General features: G+C 50.3%; 1 protein-coding gene across 5 annotated transcripts in view; it reads left to right on the forward strand.

Annotated features, from left to right (window-relative positions):
* Positions 1–14,169, forward strand: part of col7a1 (collagen, type VII, alpha 1) — a 72,112-nt gene extending 57,943 nt beyond the window's left edge. For 2 of the 5 annotated variants that reach the window (XM_088637225.1, XM_088637224.1), the window contains exons 93-123: positions 64–126; positions 858–893; positions 985–1,065; positions 1,148–1,216; positions 1,567–1,602; positions 1,740–1,799; positions 2,313–2,357; positions 3,024–3,059; positions 3,507–3,542; positions 3,666–3,725; positions 4,219–4,344; positions 4,509–4,580; positions 5,573–5,608; positions 6,005–6,064; positions 6,428–6,472; positions 6,774–6,809; positions 7,032–7,067; positions 7,378–7,434; positions 7,912–7,983; positions 8,282–8,353; positions 8,951–8,986; positions 9,783–9,863; positions 10,574–10,627; positions 10,950–11,003; positions 11,250–11,312; positions 11,437–11,499; positions 11,609–11,725; positions 12,215–12,292; positions 13,343–13,396; positions 13,512–13,560; positions 13,969–14,169. In XM_088637225.1, the coding sequence (XP_088493351.1) occupies positions 64–126; positions 858–893; positions 985–1,065; positions 1,148–1,216; positions 1,567–1,602; positions 1,740–1,799; positions 2,313–2,357; positions 3,024–3,059; positions 3,507–3,542; positions 3,666–3,725; positions 4,219–4,344; positions 4,509–4,580; positions 5,573–5,608; positions 6,005–6,064; positions 6,428–6,472; positions 6,774–6,809; positions 7,032–7,067; positions 7,378–7,434; positions 7,912–7,983; positions 8,282–8,353; positions 8,951–8,986; positions 9,783–9,863; positions 10,574–10,627; positions 10,950–11,003; positions 11,250–11,312; positions 11,437–11,499; positions 11,609–11,725; positions 12,215–12,292; positions 13,343–13,396; positions 13,512–13,560; positions 13,969–14,048 (1,863 nt within the window). In that variant the 3' untranslated portion in view covers positions 14,049–14,169. Of the gene's footprint in view, positions 1–63; positions 127–857; positions 894–984; positions 1,066–1,147; positions 1,217–1,566; positions 1,603–1,739; positions 1,800–1,911; positions 2,157–2,312; positions 2,358–3,023; positions 3,060–3,506; positions 3,543–3,665; positions 3,726–4,218; positions 4,345–4,508; positions 4,581–4,715; positions 5,011–5,572; positions 5,609–6,004; positions 6,065–6,427; positions 6,473–6,773; positions 6,810–7,031; positions 7,068–7,377; positions 7,435–7,911; positions 7,984–8,281; positions 8,354–8,558; positions 8,721–8,950; positions 8,987–9,782; positions 9,864–10,573; positions 10,628–10,949; positions 11,004–11,249; positions 11,313–11,436; positions 11,500–11,608; positions 11,726–12,214; positions 12,293–13,342; positions 13,397–13,511; positions 13,561–13,968 lie in introns of those variants that run through there. The other 3 variants (XR_015939699.1, XR_015939700.1, XM_088637226.1) reach the window with 3 other exon arrangements.
* Positions 14,170–14,199: the final 30 nt, after the last annotated feature.

Here is a 14,199-nt window from a genome sequence, read left to right on the forward strand (position 1 = left end):
TATGGAAGAAGGAGGCCTTGAGACCACAGAGCTCATTCTGACTGCTCTTGTTTTCTGTGCCAGGGACTGCCAGGGCCACAAGGCAACATGGGACTGCCAGGTCCTCCAGGGCCTCCAGGAGCTGCAGTAAGTGGCACTGAATTCCCCTGACGGGCATCAGAGCCCACCACGGGCATGTCTCAACGGTTCCCCCACAGCCACACTTGGGTCTTGGGTCTGGGCTGTGCTGGGAGCTGAAAGAGCTGATTGAATCCAGTGAGCAGCTCCCACAGTCTGCAGGCTTCCCACAGCCTTAGGAAGCTGCAGCACAATACGGGAGGCTGAAGGCTAGCCCTCACTCCTCTGGAGTCGCCACTGTCCAGGTCTCATTCTCTCACATTCAGCTGCATTATTGTCCTGAGACCAGACTTTGTTTTACCAAAGCAGAATGTTATTTAGTAAGTGACATACTGTACACACATAAACAAGGGAACAAGTAAAGGTTTATTCCGTGCTGAAAAGGTAAGAAAAGAAACACGTTTTGGCTGTGGAGCCTTCTTCAGGTGTGAAAACTATAAACGATATGTGAAGCAGAAGAATGGTGAAGCAAATATTTTTAACACACATCCCGCATATATACCCAGAATATTATATTTACTGTAAGTGTATTTGAGTTTATGCATTTAAATGTCCTTGTCTACATCATGGTGTAGTATGTGTAACTTTAACTGCAATATACAGTATGTAACTTTAATATATGTAGCTCTCTTTATATTGATCAATGTGATGCTTGTAGTAATTTGAAAATAAAACGTGAATGTTGGAAGCTGAGGTGCAGCGGAAGTCCGAAACGAGTGATTCTTTCTGTCTCTCTCCAGAGTCCTCCGGGCCCCCCCGGGCTGCCGGGCCAGGTGGTGAGTACAGAGCTCTGCTGCAGGTGCAGGGGAGGGGCTCTCAGGTGTGTGAGGCGGGACTCTCAGGCCCATGTGTCTCTGCTCTCCTCAGGGAGAATCGGGAAAGCCTGGCGTTCCCGGCCGAGACGGCGTGCCAGGGAAAGACGGAGAGCCTGGTCTGTCAGGGAAGCCGGTAAGGAGGAGAGACCAGTGCAGAGAGCTTTCCTGCGCTTTGTCCTTCTCTCTGTCTCTCCCTAACTCTCTGCCTCTCCCAGGGTGTGGTCGGCCCAGCGGGTACTCCAGGCCTGAAGGGCGAGCAGGGCGACACTGGTCCTCCAGGAGAGGTGGGTGACGCATGTGTCCAGCTGCTTTAGAAATGTCACTGCGCTGAAGGAAAGACACTGTCCTTAGAGCTGCCTGTTGTCTTCCACACCCTCGTGAAGAAAAAGACGGATTTGCCTGTTCCTGGGTTCCTGCTGCTTTGGTCTTGGTGCTGTTGATTTGATTCGGCAGGCCAGCCCGTGGCCAGACTGTAACCAGATACATACTGTAGTGCTGCCCCAGACGCCTTCCACATAGAAAAGCATCTGCAGATCTAAATAAGAGGAGAAGCAGCAGGAGAAGGAGTTATTCATGAATATAACAGGCAAACATCTAACCAACACTCCCTTCCTGCTCTCTCCTTTCTCTGCAGTCCATAGTGGGCCCTCAGGGACCGAAAGGAGAGAAGGTAAGAGTGAGACGTTCGCAGCTGGTGTCCTCATCCTCAGGAGCATGTTAGAATGGCACTGGATCACAGATTACTGCCACTATGAAAGATACTGGACTTAACATGAACATGTGATAAACACGGGCTTGTCTTTCCAGGGGTCTGCAGGTTTGGTTCTGCCAGGGTTGTCGGGCGAGAGGGGTCTCCCCGGGGAGCAGGTGAGAGTTCAGTGGGGAAAGGGGGGCTGGGCCAAGGACAGAGCAGCTGTCTCCCGAGCACACGGGTAGGCAGCCATGTTCATCCCATTCTGCTGCTGTACTTTGATCTTAGCAGGCCTCCAGTCCCTTCATGATTGGACTCTGCAGTGATTCCTGCAACTGGACCAACCTGTTTAAACTGCGCCCAGTGCTGTGAAGGGAAAAGCTCAGCTGCCAGCTTTGCTTGTCAAAGGCTTCTGGTTTTTTATGCTTGGCTTGGCAAGAGCACAGCAGACAGAGGACACAGTGCAGGACCACAGGCCCGGTCCACCACAGGCCACACACAAGGGCAGTTTAGAGACACCACTGACTTTGAGAACACAGGGAGAACATCCAAACTCTGAAATGGCAGGAGCCACATCCAAGAGCACAGAAGCAGCGTTGCTCCCCATCAAACCACTGTGCCGTCCTGTAACTAGTTTTCATTAGTCCGGTTTTTGTGTTACGCTTTGTTAATTGCTTTTTTAATTTCAGGGTGAAAAGGGAGATAAAGGAGTTCCTGGGAACAAAGGAGAGAGGGTAAGAACAGTGTCTCTACCAATATCAATGATGCTGATGGTAAAAGTCATTATAATTACAGTGTGAAGACAGGTGGCTTTTAACACTGTTGTTATTGTCTTCTAGCATAAACAAAGTCATTTATTTACTTTAATTATCCAGAGCTTTAGTAAGACCTTGCTGTGAAGACTGTGCATCACATTTCTGAAAGGGCAGAGCTGTCCAGAGATCTGAGAAGAGTGAGCAGGACAGCTGCTTCTCACACACGGGCTGGCTAAACAAACTGAAGCTCTTAGTCTGTGACAGAGCAGACTGCACAGTTTTTAAAATTAAATGTATTGACAAAGTCAGAACCTGCAGAAAAGCACAGGTCCGGGATCACTATTGGAAATTACAGGGTGTGCATTCAGGGCTAGGGTTAGGATTAGGGCCTCTCCTGTGAAGAGGAGGCACTGTTCTTTACAGTTATGGAGCTCTGCAATCAACAGTCCAGCTTCTTCAGGAAACCGCTAGATGAGATTCTCAAGCCAGTAAGCGACAAGCAGTGCTGGGTTCTGAGCAGCCTCTCCTTGTTACTCAGCTGGATGTTTTTGGATGGTGTTATGCTCTTGCTTCCTGTCTGACTGGCACTCTTCTGGAAGCTCAGTGTCAGGGTGTCTGAAACCTGTCTGCTTATGTGTTTTTCAGGGAGACTCGGGGGAAGCTGGAGAGCCGGGAGAAGATGTGAGTGGACTGACTAATAAATCAAACATTTTAGAGACATAACTAACAATCTGAATTTTTTTACAAAGCTCACAAAGCTTCACCAGTCCTGTTACACAGTGAAGCGCAGGTGAGGGAGCAGTACAGGACAACAGCATTTATTACTGCCGAACAGGATAATGGGCCGAATAGCCTTTTTAGCCTTCCTTATGCTCTTAGCTCAGGTAAGAGCATTCGAGTGTGTGCACGTACATGCTGGTGACAACATACTGTAAAGCTGCCAGTAGCCAGGTAACGATACAGAAAAGGACACAGGTTTGCACAGTTTTAGAAATGTTTGAGAGCCCAGGGCTGCCGGAGGTGGTGCCTGTTGCTGGGCTGTGAGCTGGGACTTGTGCTGGTGCCTGCACTGGCATACTGGGAGAGGTGGCTGTGATGTGAGCTAATGAGCCTGTCTCTGTGTCTCAGGGAGCAAAAGGAGAGCCTGGACCCAAAGGAGACAAGGTCAGTGATGGATGGTTCAGGCTTCTTGTGATACAGTATATTGTCATGTCACAGTGGGACATTCTGTGTTGCAATAGTGCGATATATTGTGACGCGACATTGTTGTTCCTGGGTGTGTTCCAGGGAGAGAGGGGAGTGGGACTGCCTGGACCCACAGGCCAACCTGGACCTCAGGGATTAAAGGTGAGTGTCATTACTGGAGCACTCTACTGATCCTGAGTCATGACAGGAGCTCTGTACTGTTCCTGAGTTATTACAGGAGCTCTGTACTGTTCCTGAGTCATGACAGGACCTCTGTACTGTTCCTGAGTCATGACAGGAGCTCTGTACTGTTCCTGGGTCATTACAGGAACTCTGTACTGTTCCTGAAGCATTACAGGAGCTCTGTACTGTTCCTGGGTCATTACAGGAGCTCTGTACTGTTCCTGGGTCATTACAGGAGCTCTGTACTGTTCCTGAAGCATTACAGGAGCTCTGTACTGTTCCTGAAGCATTACAGGAGCTCTGTACTGTTCCTGGGTCATTACAGGAGCAGTGTACTGTTCCTGAGTCATTCAAGGAGCTCTGTACTGTTCCTGAGTCATTACAGGAGCTCTGTACTGTTCCTGATTAGGACTAATGGACGGACAGTGATACCACAGTACTCCTGCACTGTACTGCTGTTGTGTTTTTCCAGGGTGACCCAGGACTTCCTGGTCCCTCTGGTCCCCCAGGGCCCCAAGGCATCGCAGGGAACCCTGGGCTGCCAGGGCTGAGGGGAGAGACAGGGCAGCCCGGTCCCCCAGGACCCCTGGGAGAGAGGGTAAGAGGGGCACTGTGCCCACCTGAATCCTGAGAGGATGGGCTATTTGGCCTCCACTTATGTGAAACTGTTCTCTGAAGTGCTTTACTGCAGTTCTGTGAAATTCCCTCTGGACCCCTCCCTGGCATGACTCCACGTCTGCTGTGTATGTTCTGTGTGCGCAGGGCCTGCAGGGATTCCCGGGACGAGACGGAAACACAGGGCAGCCCGGGCCCCCAGGACCCTCTGGGCTGGCGGTGAGTCTCCCATACCGGTCTGGACTCCGCGGTCACTCTCCTGCACACCGTTTCCACCTCTTTTGTTTTTTTCTTACTAAAAAAACCCACTAAGAATGTGGAAAGTGTCCAATCCACCTCCTGGGGTTGCCTCAGGTGACAGTGATGTCCTTCAGAAGTTGGGCGGGTCAGCAGGGGGGATCTGAGACTGCAAGACTCACCTGGTGCCTGGCTGTGTGCCCTGGTGATCCCTCCAGCTGTGTGCTCCCCTGACACTGGTGAACTCTCCAGAGGTGCTCGTGCCCCCCAACACTGGTGATCCCTCCAGCTGTGTGCTCCCCTGACACTGGTGAACTCTCCAGCCCCAACACTGGTGAACCCTTCAGCTGTGTGCCCCCCCAACACTGGTAAACTCTCCAGAGGTGCTGGTGCCCACACATCTGGAACTGGGGTACAGCTATATTCTCGTGCACCGAGCGGTGCTGTCTGCAGGCCAGACAGTTGGTGGTGGAATTTGTGATCCACAATGTGAACTGAGATTGTTCTGCTTCCACAAACCTTAGCACTACTCCACACTGTCCCCTGGTGTTTCCTGTTGGTAGGTCAAATGTTGTGAGCTTTCTTTCCTTTTTAGAAAATTGTAACTTAGTGTGGTGGAGAATGATTTATGAATTATGGGCATCTACACTTCCAGTAGAGTTAGCTCCTTTTTGAGGTTTGTATTATAGCATTTATTAACATTTTCTAAACACTAACAAGACCAACTTACGTACCAGAAATTTTAATTACAAAGCATTTATCAAGTGGTAAAAATGTGGTCTAGCAACAGTTTTTATCACTTTGCGTTTTCTCACTGGCCATAAGTGTTCAAATAATCTTAGATTCTAGAATGCATAAATTATGACATCCAGCTATTAAATCATTACATGCTGTACCTCTCAAGGCAGTGGGGTTCACGGGTTCCAAGCCCAATGCAGTGCCAGACTCTAAACTGTGCCTTGCTTTTCTCTCAGGGCTCTTCAGGACCTGCAGGGCCGAAGGGAGACAAGGTGAGTCTGCATTTTGCTCCTGCACCATGTGGACATGGTAAACGCACTGAGCGCTCTCAACACAGTCGCAAGGCTCAAGCCCTGAATCACACTGAAAGAGTCACACATGAGGCAGAGGGAGCTGATTCTAGGCCGTGTCCAGCCATGCTCCATGTGCTGCTGTCTGATTGAGGGCTGGAGGTGACTGAGTGCTGAACCCACGAGTGTGTTTGTAATTCAGAACGTTGGCCAGCTCTATGAAAGAGTTTCAACATGCAAGAGGCAGAGTCCAGGAGGGGCCTTAGAGAGATCAGTCTTCATGAGCAAGAGAAGATCTTTATTTTGTTAATCGTTGATTTTCTATCTGTCTGTCTTACAAGAATGATTTTTTCTGCTGCCTTTCTGTTCCCCCATCAGGGAGATGTGGGAGTCGGTCTGCCAGGACCACGGGGAGAGAGGGGAGACCAGGGTAGCCGGGTACGCTACTTATCAAACTCATTCATTAACTGATGAATTAATTGACATGATTTGGACAGCCGGTTGAGGCCTTGTAGTGTAGATTCAGTGTACTGTACCACCGCTGCCTCTTTTCCTTGTGTAACCTCTCCTGTTACTGAGGCGATAGCACATCAAGATACAGGTGGGTGGAAGGTAGCAAAGGGGAGGTACTGCACTGCTTTCCTTTAGGTTGGTTTTCTCTACTAAGCCCAGCTCTCCATGAAGACTTCTGAGCAGAAACCTTTTCTGAAAGTTTTTGTGCTGAATGGTATTGTCTGTATCCCAGCAGTCTGTATTTGTTGCCTGACGGTAGTGAAGATTGATCGAATCTTTCTGCTGCAGGGAGAAGAGGGCAGGCCTGGCCTGGATGGAGAGAGAGGACCCACAGTAATTATTCTCTTGCTGATTTCTGTCACACATCACAGCTCATCACAGCTCTGTGCTGCAGGGCAGATGCTGTGAATGACTCTGACTCTGAGTGCGCCGCAGCTAGTTCTCCAGACGCGCTGTCATACTGCCTAGTGTCATTTCTGCATTCTAGTGTTGTCATGTTCTGGTCTATAGCCAAAAGCTTTGGAAATCCCACTGTCTTACTGTCACTGTCTTGGCTTACACCTGTATTACACTGTTATTACTGTGTTACACTATACGTGGCCAGCGGTTGCAGTGACTCTCCTGTGTGTTCCAGGGCCCGCCAGGCAGTCGAGGAGAGAGGGGGGAGAAGGTAAGAGCAACAGTCGATCTGCTCTCTCGCATTTGAATTCCAGGTTCTGTGGTAACAAATGTTTAGTAACACTTGTAATACGTGCTGGTCAGGAGTAGACTGGGCATGAGAGGAGTAGATGTCATGACTAGTGAATCTACAGCAGTTCTGTGTCACTTCTGTGTCACAGCAGTGTGACCTGAGACACTGTGGTGACACTGAATTCTTTTTGTGTTGCTCCAGGGCGACGTTGGGCCCTTAGGTGAAAAAGGAGACAAGGTACCTGCACGATCGCTACATCCCATCTGAGCTAAGTCCCTGTTGTAAACTGGTCACTGTATGCTGAACCCTTGCTCAGTTGTTAAGCCACTCCTAACACACACACCTGTCGACGAACCCAGAAGCTCCCCGGGAATGTGGGTGTTTGCAGAAGCTGAGCCCTGTCTGAAAGCTGTGCTTAGGGTTTGCGACAGGACCAGTGTCTGCTCATGCTGTCCGAGCCTTTGATGCACAGCAGATGGTGGCACCCCTGAGTCACATGCTCTTGGACAAGCGGGACTGTAACTGTGCCTCTGTGTGTCTAACGCAGGGCGACACGGTGTCAGTCAGCGGACCGGCAGGACCCCGGGGCAACAAAGGCGAGAATGTGAGTGTCACCCGGTTTCAGGAGTGATGGAGGGGTGGACAGAGCCAGGACTTTCACAGCAGTCTGAGCCTCTGCAGTTTAAATACTTAACGGCTCTTTGTGAGTTAAGCTCCTTGTTGAGCCCATAAAAGACAGTATATGTGCATTTATTTGCTTTTCTGTTCTTCGAGTACTGTGTGTACAAGAGCACACAATGCACAGAACCTGGAAAAGGTTGAGATGCCCTGCTATGGGTGTCTGCTTGCCACCTCTGTGGAAAACTCTGTGATACAACAGGGACGATTTTATAATCTTATGTATTTACATTCAGTTGCAGTTTTTTTCTTCATGTGTTGAAGTTCAGTGCTCTGAATCCAGTCTTTTGTAATTAGATGTCAACGGAGTGCACTGCTGTGTCTGTTTTGAGCTCTACTGAGTACCAGAGGTTACCTGGGGTCATCTGAGGGTCACCTGGGGTCACACGTGTCTGTGTTGCAGGGCGAACGGGGCCCGAAGGGCCTGCAGGGGGAGAAGGGGGTGAAGGGTGAGGAAGGACCACCAGGGCAGCAGGTGAGGATGATGGGGGTTGGCTCTTTGATCGTATGAACAGGTATGACCGATGTCTTGTGCATGAACTGTCTCGCAGGGCGGCAGTTATATCATGGTGCAATAGGCACTAGCAGGTTCCTGCAGATGCAGCAGCTCTTCCTCTTGAAAACTCTTCGGGAGTGTCCCCACATCTTCACTCACAAGTCCCCTCCTGCGATCCGGAGCACAGGGCTTTTCTGCTGGGTCTCTCTCACGCTGGGGTCAGAAGGCGACTGAACAGACTCCTAGACGGGTGACCTGAGCTGTTCTGTCTCCACAGGGTCCGAAGGGTGAGGCAGGCGAGAGGGGCTCCATGGGGTTCCAGGGAGCCCGTGGACCTGGCGGACAGAAGGTGACCCCCATTCTTTTGATCAGTGCCGTTCTCTCAACAAGCTTCTCGGGGTTCATCTTGTATTGGGCTAAATTACAGTTTGATTTAAATACAGTAATAAGTTCACCAAGATGGGTAGTCCTGGTTTAGTAGTACCATATTGCAGGGATGGTAAAGGTTTTTCACTGACGCTGTAATTCAGAGAATCTGGTGGCTTCTGTTCTAGATACTTCCTGTGCACTAGTGTGAACACAGCTGACTGACGGGGACAGCAGCCTGGTGCTCAAATCTTCACTGTCTGTTTCTCGAGTCCAGAGCTGACTGGGAGCACTAGGGCTCACCTGCTGTCTCCCACTTTAAATGCCTTGGAGCAACCTTGTTGTGAAAGGTGCTATATAAAAATAAATTGAATTGAATTGAACGTTCATGTCTAATCTTGTATTAATTTATTCACTGATAATAAATTAGTTTACAAAAGTAGAAAAAGAAAGTGTAGGAAAAAGGTAAAGAAAAGCTGAAATAAAAAGGGAGAGAAAATTAAAAACTGAACCCTGCATGAATGACAAAGGTAGGCAGCCTGTGGCACTGAGAGACTGTACCTGTGTGTTCTGTATACAGGGAGAGGCAGGGCAGCCAGGAATCCCTGGAGAGCCTGTGAGTAATAATTCCTTTCTTCTTCTTCACTGCTGCTACTGCACTGGGACTGTAGCCCCTATTGTATCAGGACTGTTCTACTGCACTGGGACTGTAGCTCCTATTGTAACAGACTGTTCTACTGTACTGGGACTGTAGCTCCTATTGTAACAGACTGTTCTACTGCACTGGGACTGTAGCCCCTATTGTATCAGGACTGGTCTACTGCACTGGGACTGTAGCTCCTATTGTAACAGGACTGTTCTACTGTACTGGGACTGTAGCTCCTATTGTAACAGACTGTTCTACTGCACTGGGACTGTAGCCCCTATTGTATCAGGACTGTTCTACTGCACTGGGACTGTAGCCCCTATTGTATCAGGACTGTTCTACTGCACTGGGACTGTAGCTCCTATTGTAACAGGACTGTTCTACTGTACTGGGACTGTAGCTCCTATTGCAACAGACTGGTCTACTGTACTGGGACTGTAGCTCCTATTGTAACAGACTGATCTACTGCACTGGGACTGAAGCTCCTATTGTAACAGGACTGTTCTACTGTACTGGGACTGTAGCTCCTATTGTAACAGACTGGTCTACTGCACTGGGACTGTAGCTCGTATTGTAACAGACTGTTCTACTGTACTGGGACTGAAGCCCCTATTATAACAGACTGGTCTACTGCACTGTTCCCATAGCTCCCCAAAATAACAGGACTATAACAGGAATATTTCTATACACTGTTGTAATGTTGTAATGGCACTCTAGCTCAGTGTAAATTCTCTCTTTATTGTAAAGTGTTTCTGTGCCTTTTCAGGGTGAACCAGGAAAAGACGGTTTCCCGGGACCAAGAGGAGAGAAGGGAGAGATTGGGATCATGGGACTAAGAGGAGTCAAGGTCTGTCTGTTTTTCTGTGTCTGTGTGGTAACAGAAACCCCAGCTGGACAGAAATTTCTGCTCTCTGTGTACCTAATAATAGATTGGGATATCCTAAAACCGACAGATATACAGTACAGGATAGCGCCCAACTGACTTCCTGCCTGATAGTCCAACTGACTGACTATCTGCCTGACTATTTCTCTGATTTTGCTTTACTTAACTGACTATATGACTGACCATCTGCATGAAGATGTGTTTGTTTGCCTTACTCAATACGTATCTGCCTGTCTGACTGATAACCTGTGTGACTGAAAACCCATCTAACTGATAGCCTGTCTGTCTGACTGAAGACCCGTCTGACTGACAGCCTGTCTGTCTGACTGAAGACCCGTCTGACTGACAGCCTGTCTGTCTGACTGAAGACCCGTCTGACTGACAGCCTGTCTGTCTGACTGAAGACCCGTCTGTCTGACTGACAGCCTGTCTGTCTGACTGAAGACCCGTCTGTCTGACTGAAGACCTGTAACTGACAGCCTGTCTGTCTGACTGAAGACCCGTCAAACTGATGACCTGTCTGACTGAAGACCTGTCTAACTGACAGCCTGTCTGTCTGACTGAAGACCTGTCTAACTGACAGCCTGTCTGTCTGACTGAAAACCCATCTAACTGACAGCCTGTCTGTCTGACTGAAGAGCCGTCTGACTGACACCTGTCTGTCTGTTTTCCAGGGAGACCGGGGCCCCAAGGGTGCTTGTGGGACTGATGGTCTGAAGGGTGACAAGGTGAGAGAGACTGTGCTGCTGCCGTCTGTGTTTGTTGATGTGTGTTTTTATCCCTGCAGCTCAGACTGTGTAATAAGCCTGATTTTCCCCTTGGCTATGGAGAAGTCAGATTCCAGAGTCAGGGGACACTGGTTTTATTCCCGACTCCACTACACTGTGCCTTATCCACTACACTGTGTCATGACCCCTGTGCTCTGCAGAGCCTGTTTTTAACTCTGTGTTGGTATAAGTGCTTTCAGTCTGCAGTGAGTCTATAACTCTGTCGTGTGCTCTCCCCTGCAGTGAGTCTATAACTCTGTGTCGTGTGCTCTGCTGTTTTTAGGGTGACACAGGGATCTCAGGACGGCCTGGCCTGCCTGGGAGGAAGGGAGAGTCGGTAAGCCATCCTGTGCAGATGCCTGGGGTCTGGACAGGGTTAATACATTAATATATATAAAAATAAATAATTTAATGTGATTGTTTATTGCACTATTAAATGCACTATTATTATCTTTAAATAATAAATATATTGTTACATATTCTGTTTATATCCTCCAAAGTGTTGATGCTGGAGATCCTTTTCCAGCTGTGCTTGTGACTTTACTCCAGCGGTCAGCTCTGCACTGTTCACTTTCTCTTCCAGGGGGAGGTGGGGGCCCCAGGAGTCACGGGGACACCTGGGAAGGAGGGACTGATTGGCCCCAAGGTAAGGGGGGGGGAGAGCTTGCTTGGATGAAGGCTATCAGAGAGATGAGTAGCTGCGTGGGGAGAGAGGAGGGTGTGTGCGTGGCGTTCCCGCAGGCTCAGAGCTGCTCTGTGTGTCTCTGCAGGGTGACAGGGGGTTTGATGGGCTGCAGGGCCCAAAGGGCGCACAGGGAGAGAAGGGCGAGAGGGTGAGTTGAGCCCCTGAGGGGGGCAGTGATCCTTTATCTACTGTCTCCGTCTCTCCGGTCGCGTTCAGCCCCTTCTCCTTGTGATCCCTGTGCTCTCTCCTGTGTGCAGGGCCCCCCCGGTGTGCCCGGCCCCCCTGGACCCAGGGGCAATGATGGCCTACCTGGACTGACTGGACCCCAGGGGCCTGCTGGGATGAAAGGCCCTGAGGGGCTGCAAGGAGAGAAGGTATCGCACATCTCTGTCCTCTTCTAACTTCAGACAGCAGGTTGCCCCAACACAGGCGTAGCTCAAGAGCAGTAAAGGCTTCATAGTCAGTCACAGTCAGTCCACAGCCCTAGGCTGGATCAAGACTAGGATCTCTTCTTGAGCACTACCTCCAGGCCCAGATCAGTTTTCCTAGAAACCTTCAGATCCCTTTCAGCCTTCATTCACACCCTAGTCCAGCCTGAATCCAGTTTCCCAGCCCACTGCAGCACAGCTCTGCTCTCTGGCTGTCCCCTTCAGCTCCAGTCCCATACAATCCACCAGACGCCAAGGCCAGCTGCAGTCCCTGTGGAGCAGACCGGCACGCCCAAGCCAGACTGTCCGGCCCTCCGCTTGCCAATTGTGTTCACTCCCAGCAGGCAGGGCACTCTTTCGCCTGCTCTGAGCTGGCAATGAAAGGAAGTATAACGTGTATAATGTACAGTGTGTTTAATACATTTTCCAATTCAGGGTGAGCGTGGCCCTCCAGGGCCCTCGATGGTGGGCCCCAGGGGAATCCCAGGCATACCAGGAGACCGAGGCGAGCAGGTGAGCTGCAGTCTTCCTGTTTGACTCCTGTCCTGTGCTTCTGTCTGAGCCTCGGGTTCCTCTGTGCAGGAAGGAGCCACTGTACATGTGCACCTTCCTTCCGCATGTATCCTCATTAGAGCTTCAGTACACAAACACCTGGTCTTTTAAGAGTACAGAGTGCACGTCCTTCCTGTAGATATGGAGCTGTTAACACATTCGGAAATCTCACGCTATCACTGAACTGACACAGAGCCCGCTGGCGTGAGGTGCTGCTGTTCCCCAGGAACACATTTCTCTGCATGTCAGCAGACCTTGCTGTGTGTTGCAGTGGTTTCATGACACAGTTACTTGAAAACAACAGCTCACTTTATTAGTAAGCGCATTCACTTTGCTGTGTAGCAATGTCATGTGTGCCAGCGTGTGTCCCATGTGCAGCGAGGCGGGAGAGGGAGGAGCCGCGGCCGCACCAGTTAGAGTCGACACCCCGTCTGAGGGGGTGGAGGCACTGGTGTGAGGTCAGAGAGAAAACGGAAACAGAACAAAAAGGAAAAATACTAAACTGCGCCATTAAGTAAAGCGGCGCGGCACTGTCGTGCAGACTCGCTTGGCGGCAGGGACCAGACTGGGCTTGCCGTGTTTAGAGGTGTCCAGTCTGGGAGAGCAGGCAGGGAGCGGGAGGCCAGAATAACACTAAACGTGGAAAAGGGTCAGCCTGCCCCGGTAGAGCCACAGGACAGGGTGTACCGATCCTCCCCTTCCGGGGTCGCCTTGCTCGTCCTCTTTGGGGGGCTGGTGCTCTGTGTGCCTTTAAAGAGCCCTCACAGCTGCGGCTCGTCTTTGATTAGTGTGTGCAGCTGTGATTCCAAAGGCAAGGCGTCGCCCTGGCTCCAGGGCTCCGCCTCCACACTGAACACGCCCCTCGCGTGTAGTGCCACACATGTTAGTCCTGGGAGTTTAGCAGGTGGCTAGTTTAGTTCAGACCCGCTTGTACAGTCCTTGTTAGAGCCGGTGAGCATGTCTGGGCCCCTGTGACTCCTGCTGTCTGAGCTCTGTGTCTCTCTATTTCAGGGCGATCTGGGTCCTGATGGACCAAAGGGAGATAAGGGGGAGTCTGGTATGACGGTGAGTCTCTCCGCATCCCAGGGCAGTAACAGGACTGGACACAAGACTGTGGAGCGACCAGTTATAGGGTTGGACACACTGTGATCACTGTCCCCTCTGCTCCCATCTTTTCCAGGAGGATGAGATTCGCACATATGTCCGCTCAGAGATGAGTCAGCACTGCGGTAAGTGTCACACACTCAGACACACAGACACCAGCAGTGGGAGTCACACACTCAGACACACAGACACCAGCAGAGGGAGTCACACACTCTTACACAAAGACACCAGCAGAGGGAGTCATACACTCTTACACACAGACACCAGCAGTGGGAGTCACACACTCAGACACACACTCTCACACACAGACACCAGCAGAGGGAGTCACACACTCTCACACACAGACACCAGCAGAGGGAGTCACACACTCTCACACACAGACATCCTAATGGCTGTAGGATAGACCAGGCAGGCTGAGCAGTATCTTCCTGTTCAGGGCTTGGGGTTGGGACAGGGACTTTGTGTTTGAGGTGAGATTTATATTAGTGTGCCTTTAGGCTGTAGTAACACTGTACTGTCTGTTTGTGTTTCAGCCTGCGGGGGTAAGTACCCACCACTTTACAATAGCACTACTGTCTTTTCTGTCCAGACTGGACTACAGGGTTCCGACTGAATGCATTTCCTGGCTGAGACACTCAGGAGCTCGTCCGAGCTTTTTTTTCTCTCGCATAGGTGACTGAGTATGAACTGGTGATAAAGTCCACTTTGTATTGGGCATGCTTAAAACTGAGTATTTGAGTAAATGCTGTGAAGACTCTTCTTGT

The sequence above is a fragment of the Lepisosteus platostomus genome, chromosome 6, assembly GCF_059453375.1.
Source record: "Lepisosteus platostomus isolate fLepPlt1 chromosome 6, fLepPlt1.hap1, whole genome shotgun sequence".
NCBI lineage: Eukaryota > Metazoa > Chordata > Actinopteri > Semionotiformes > Lepisosteidae > Lepisosteus > Lepisosteus platostomus.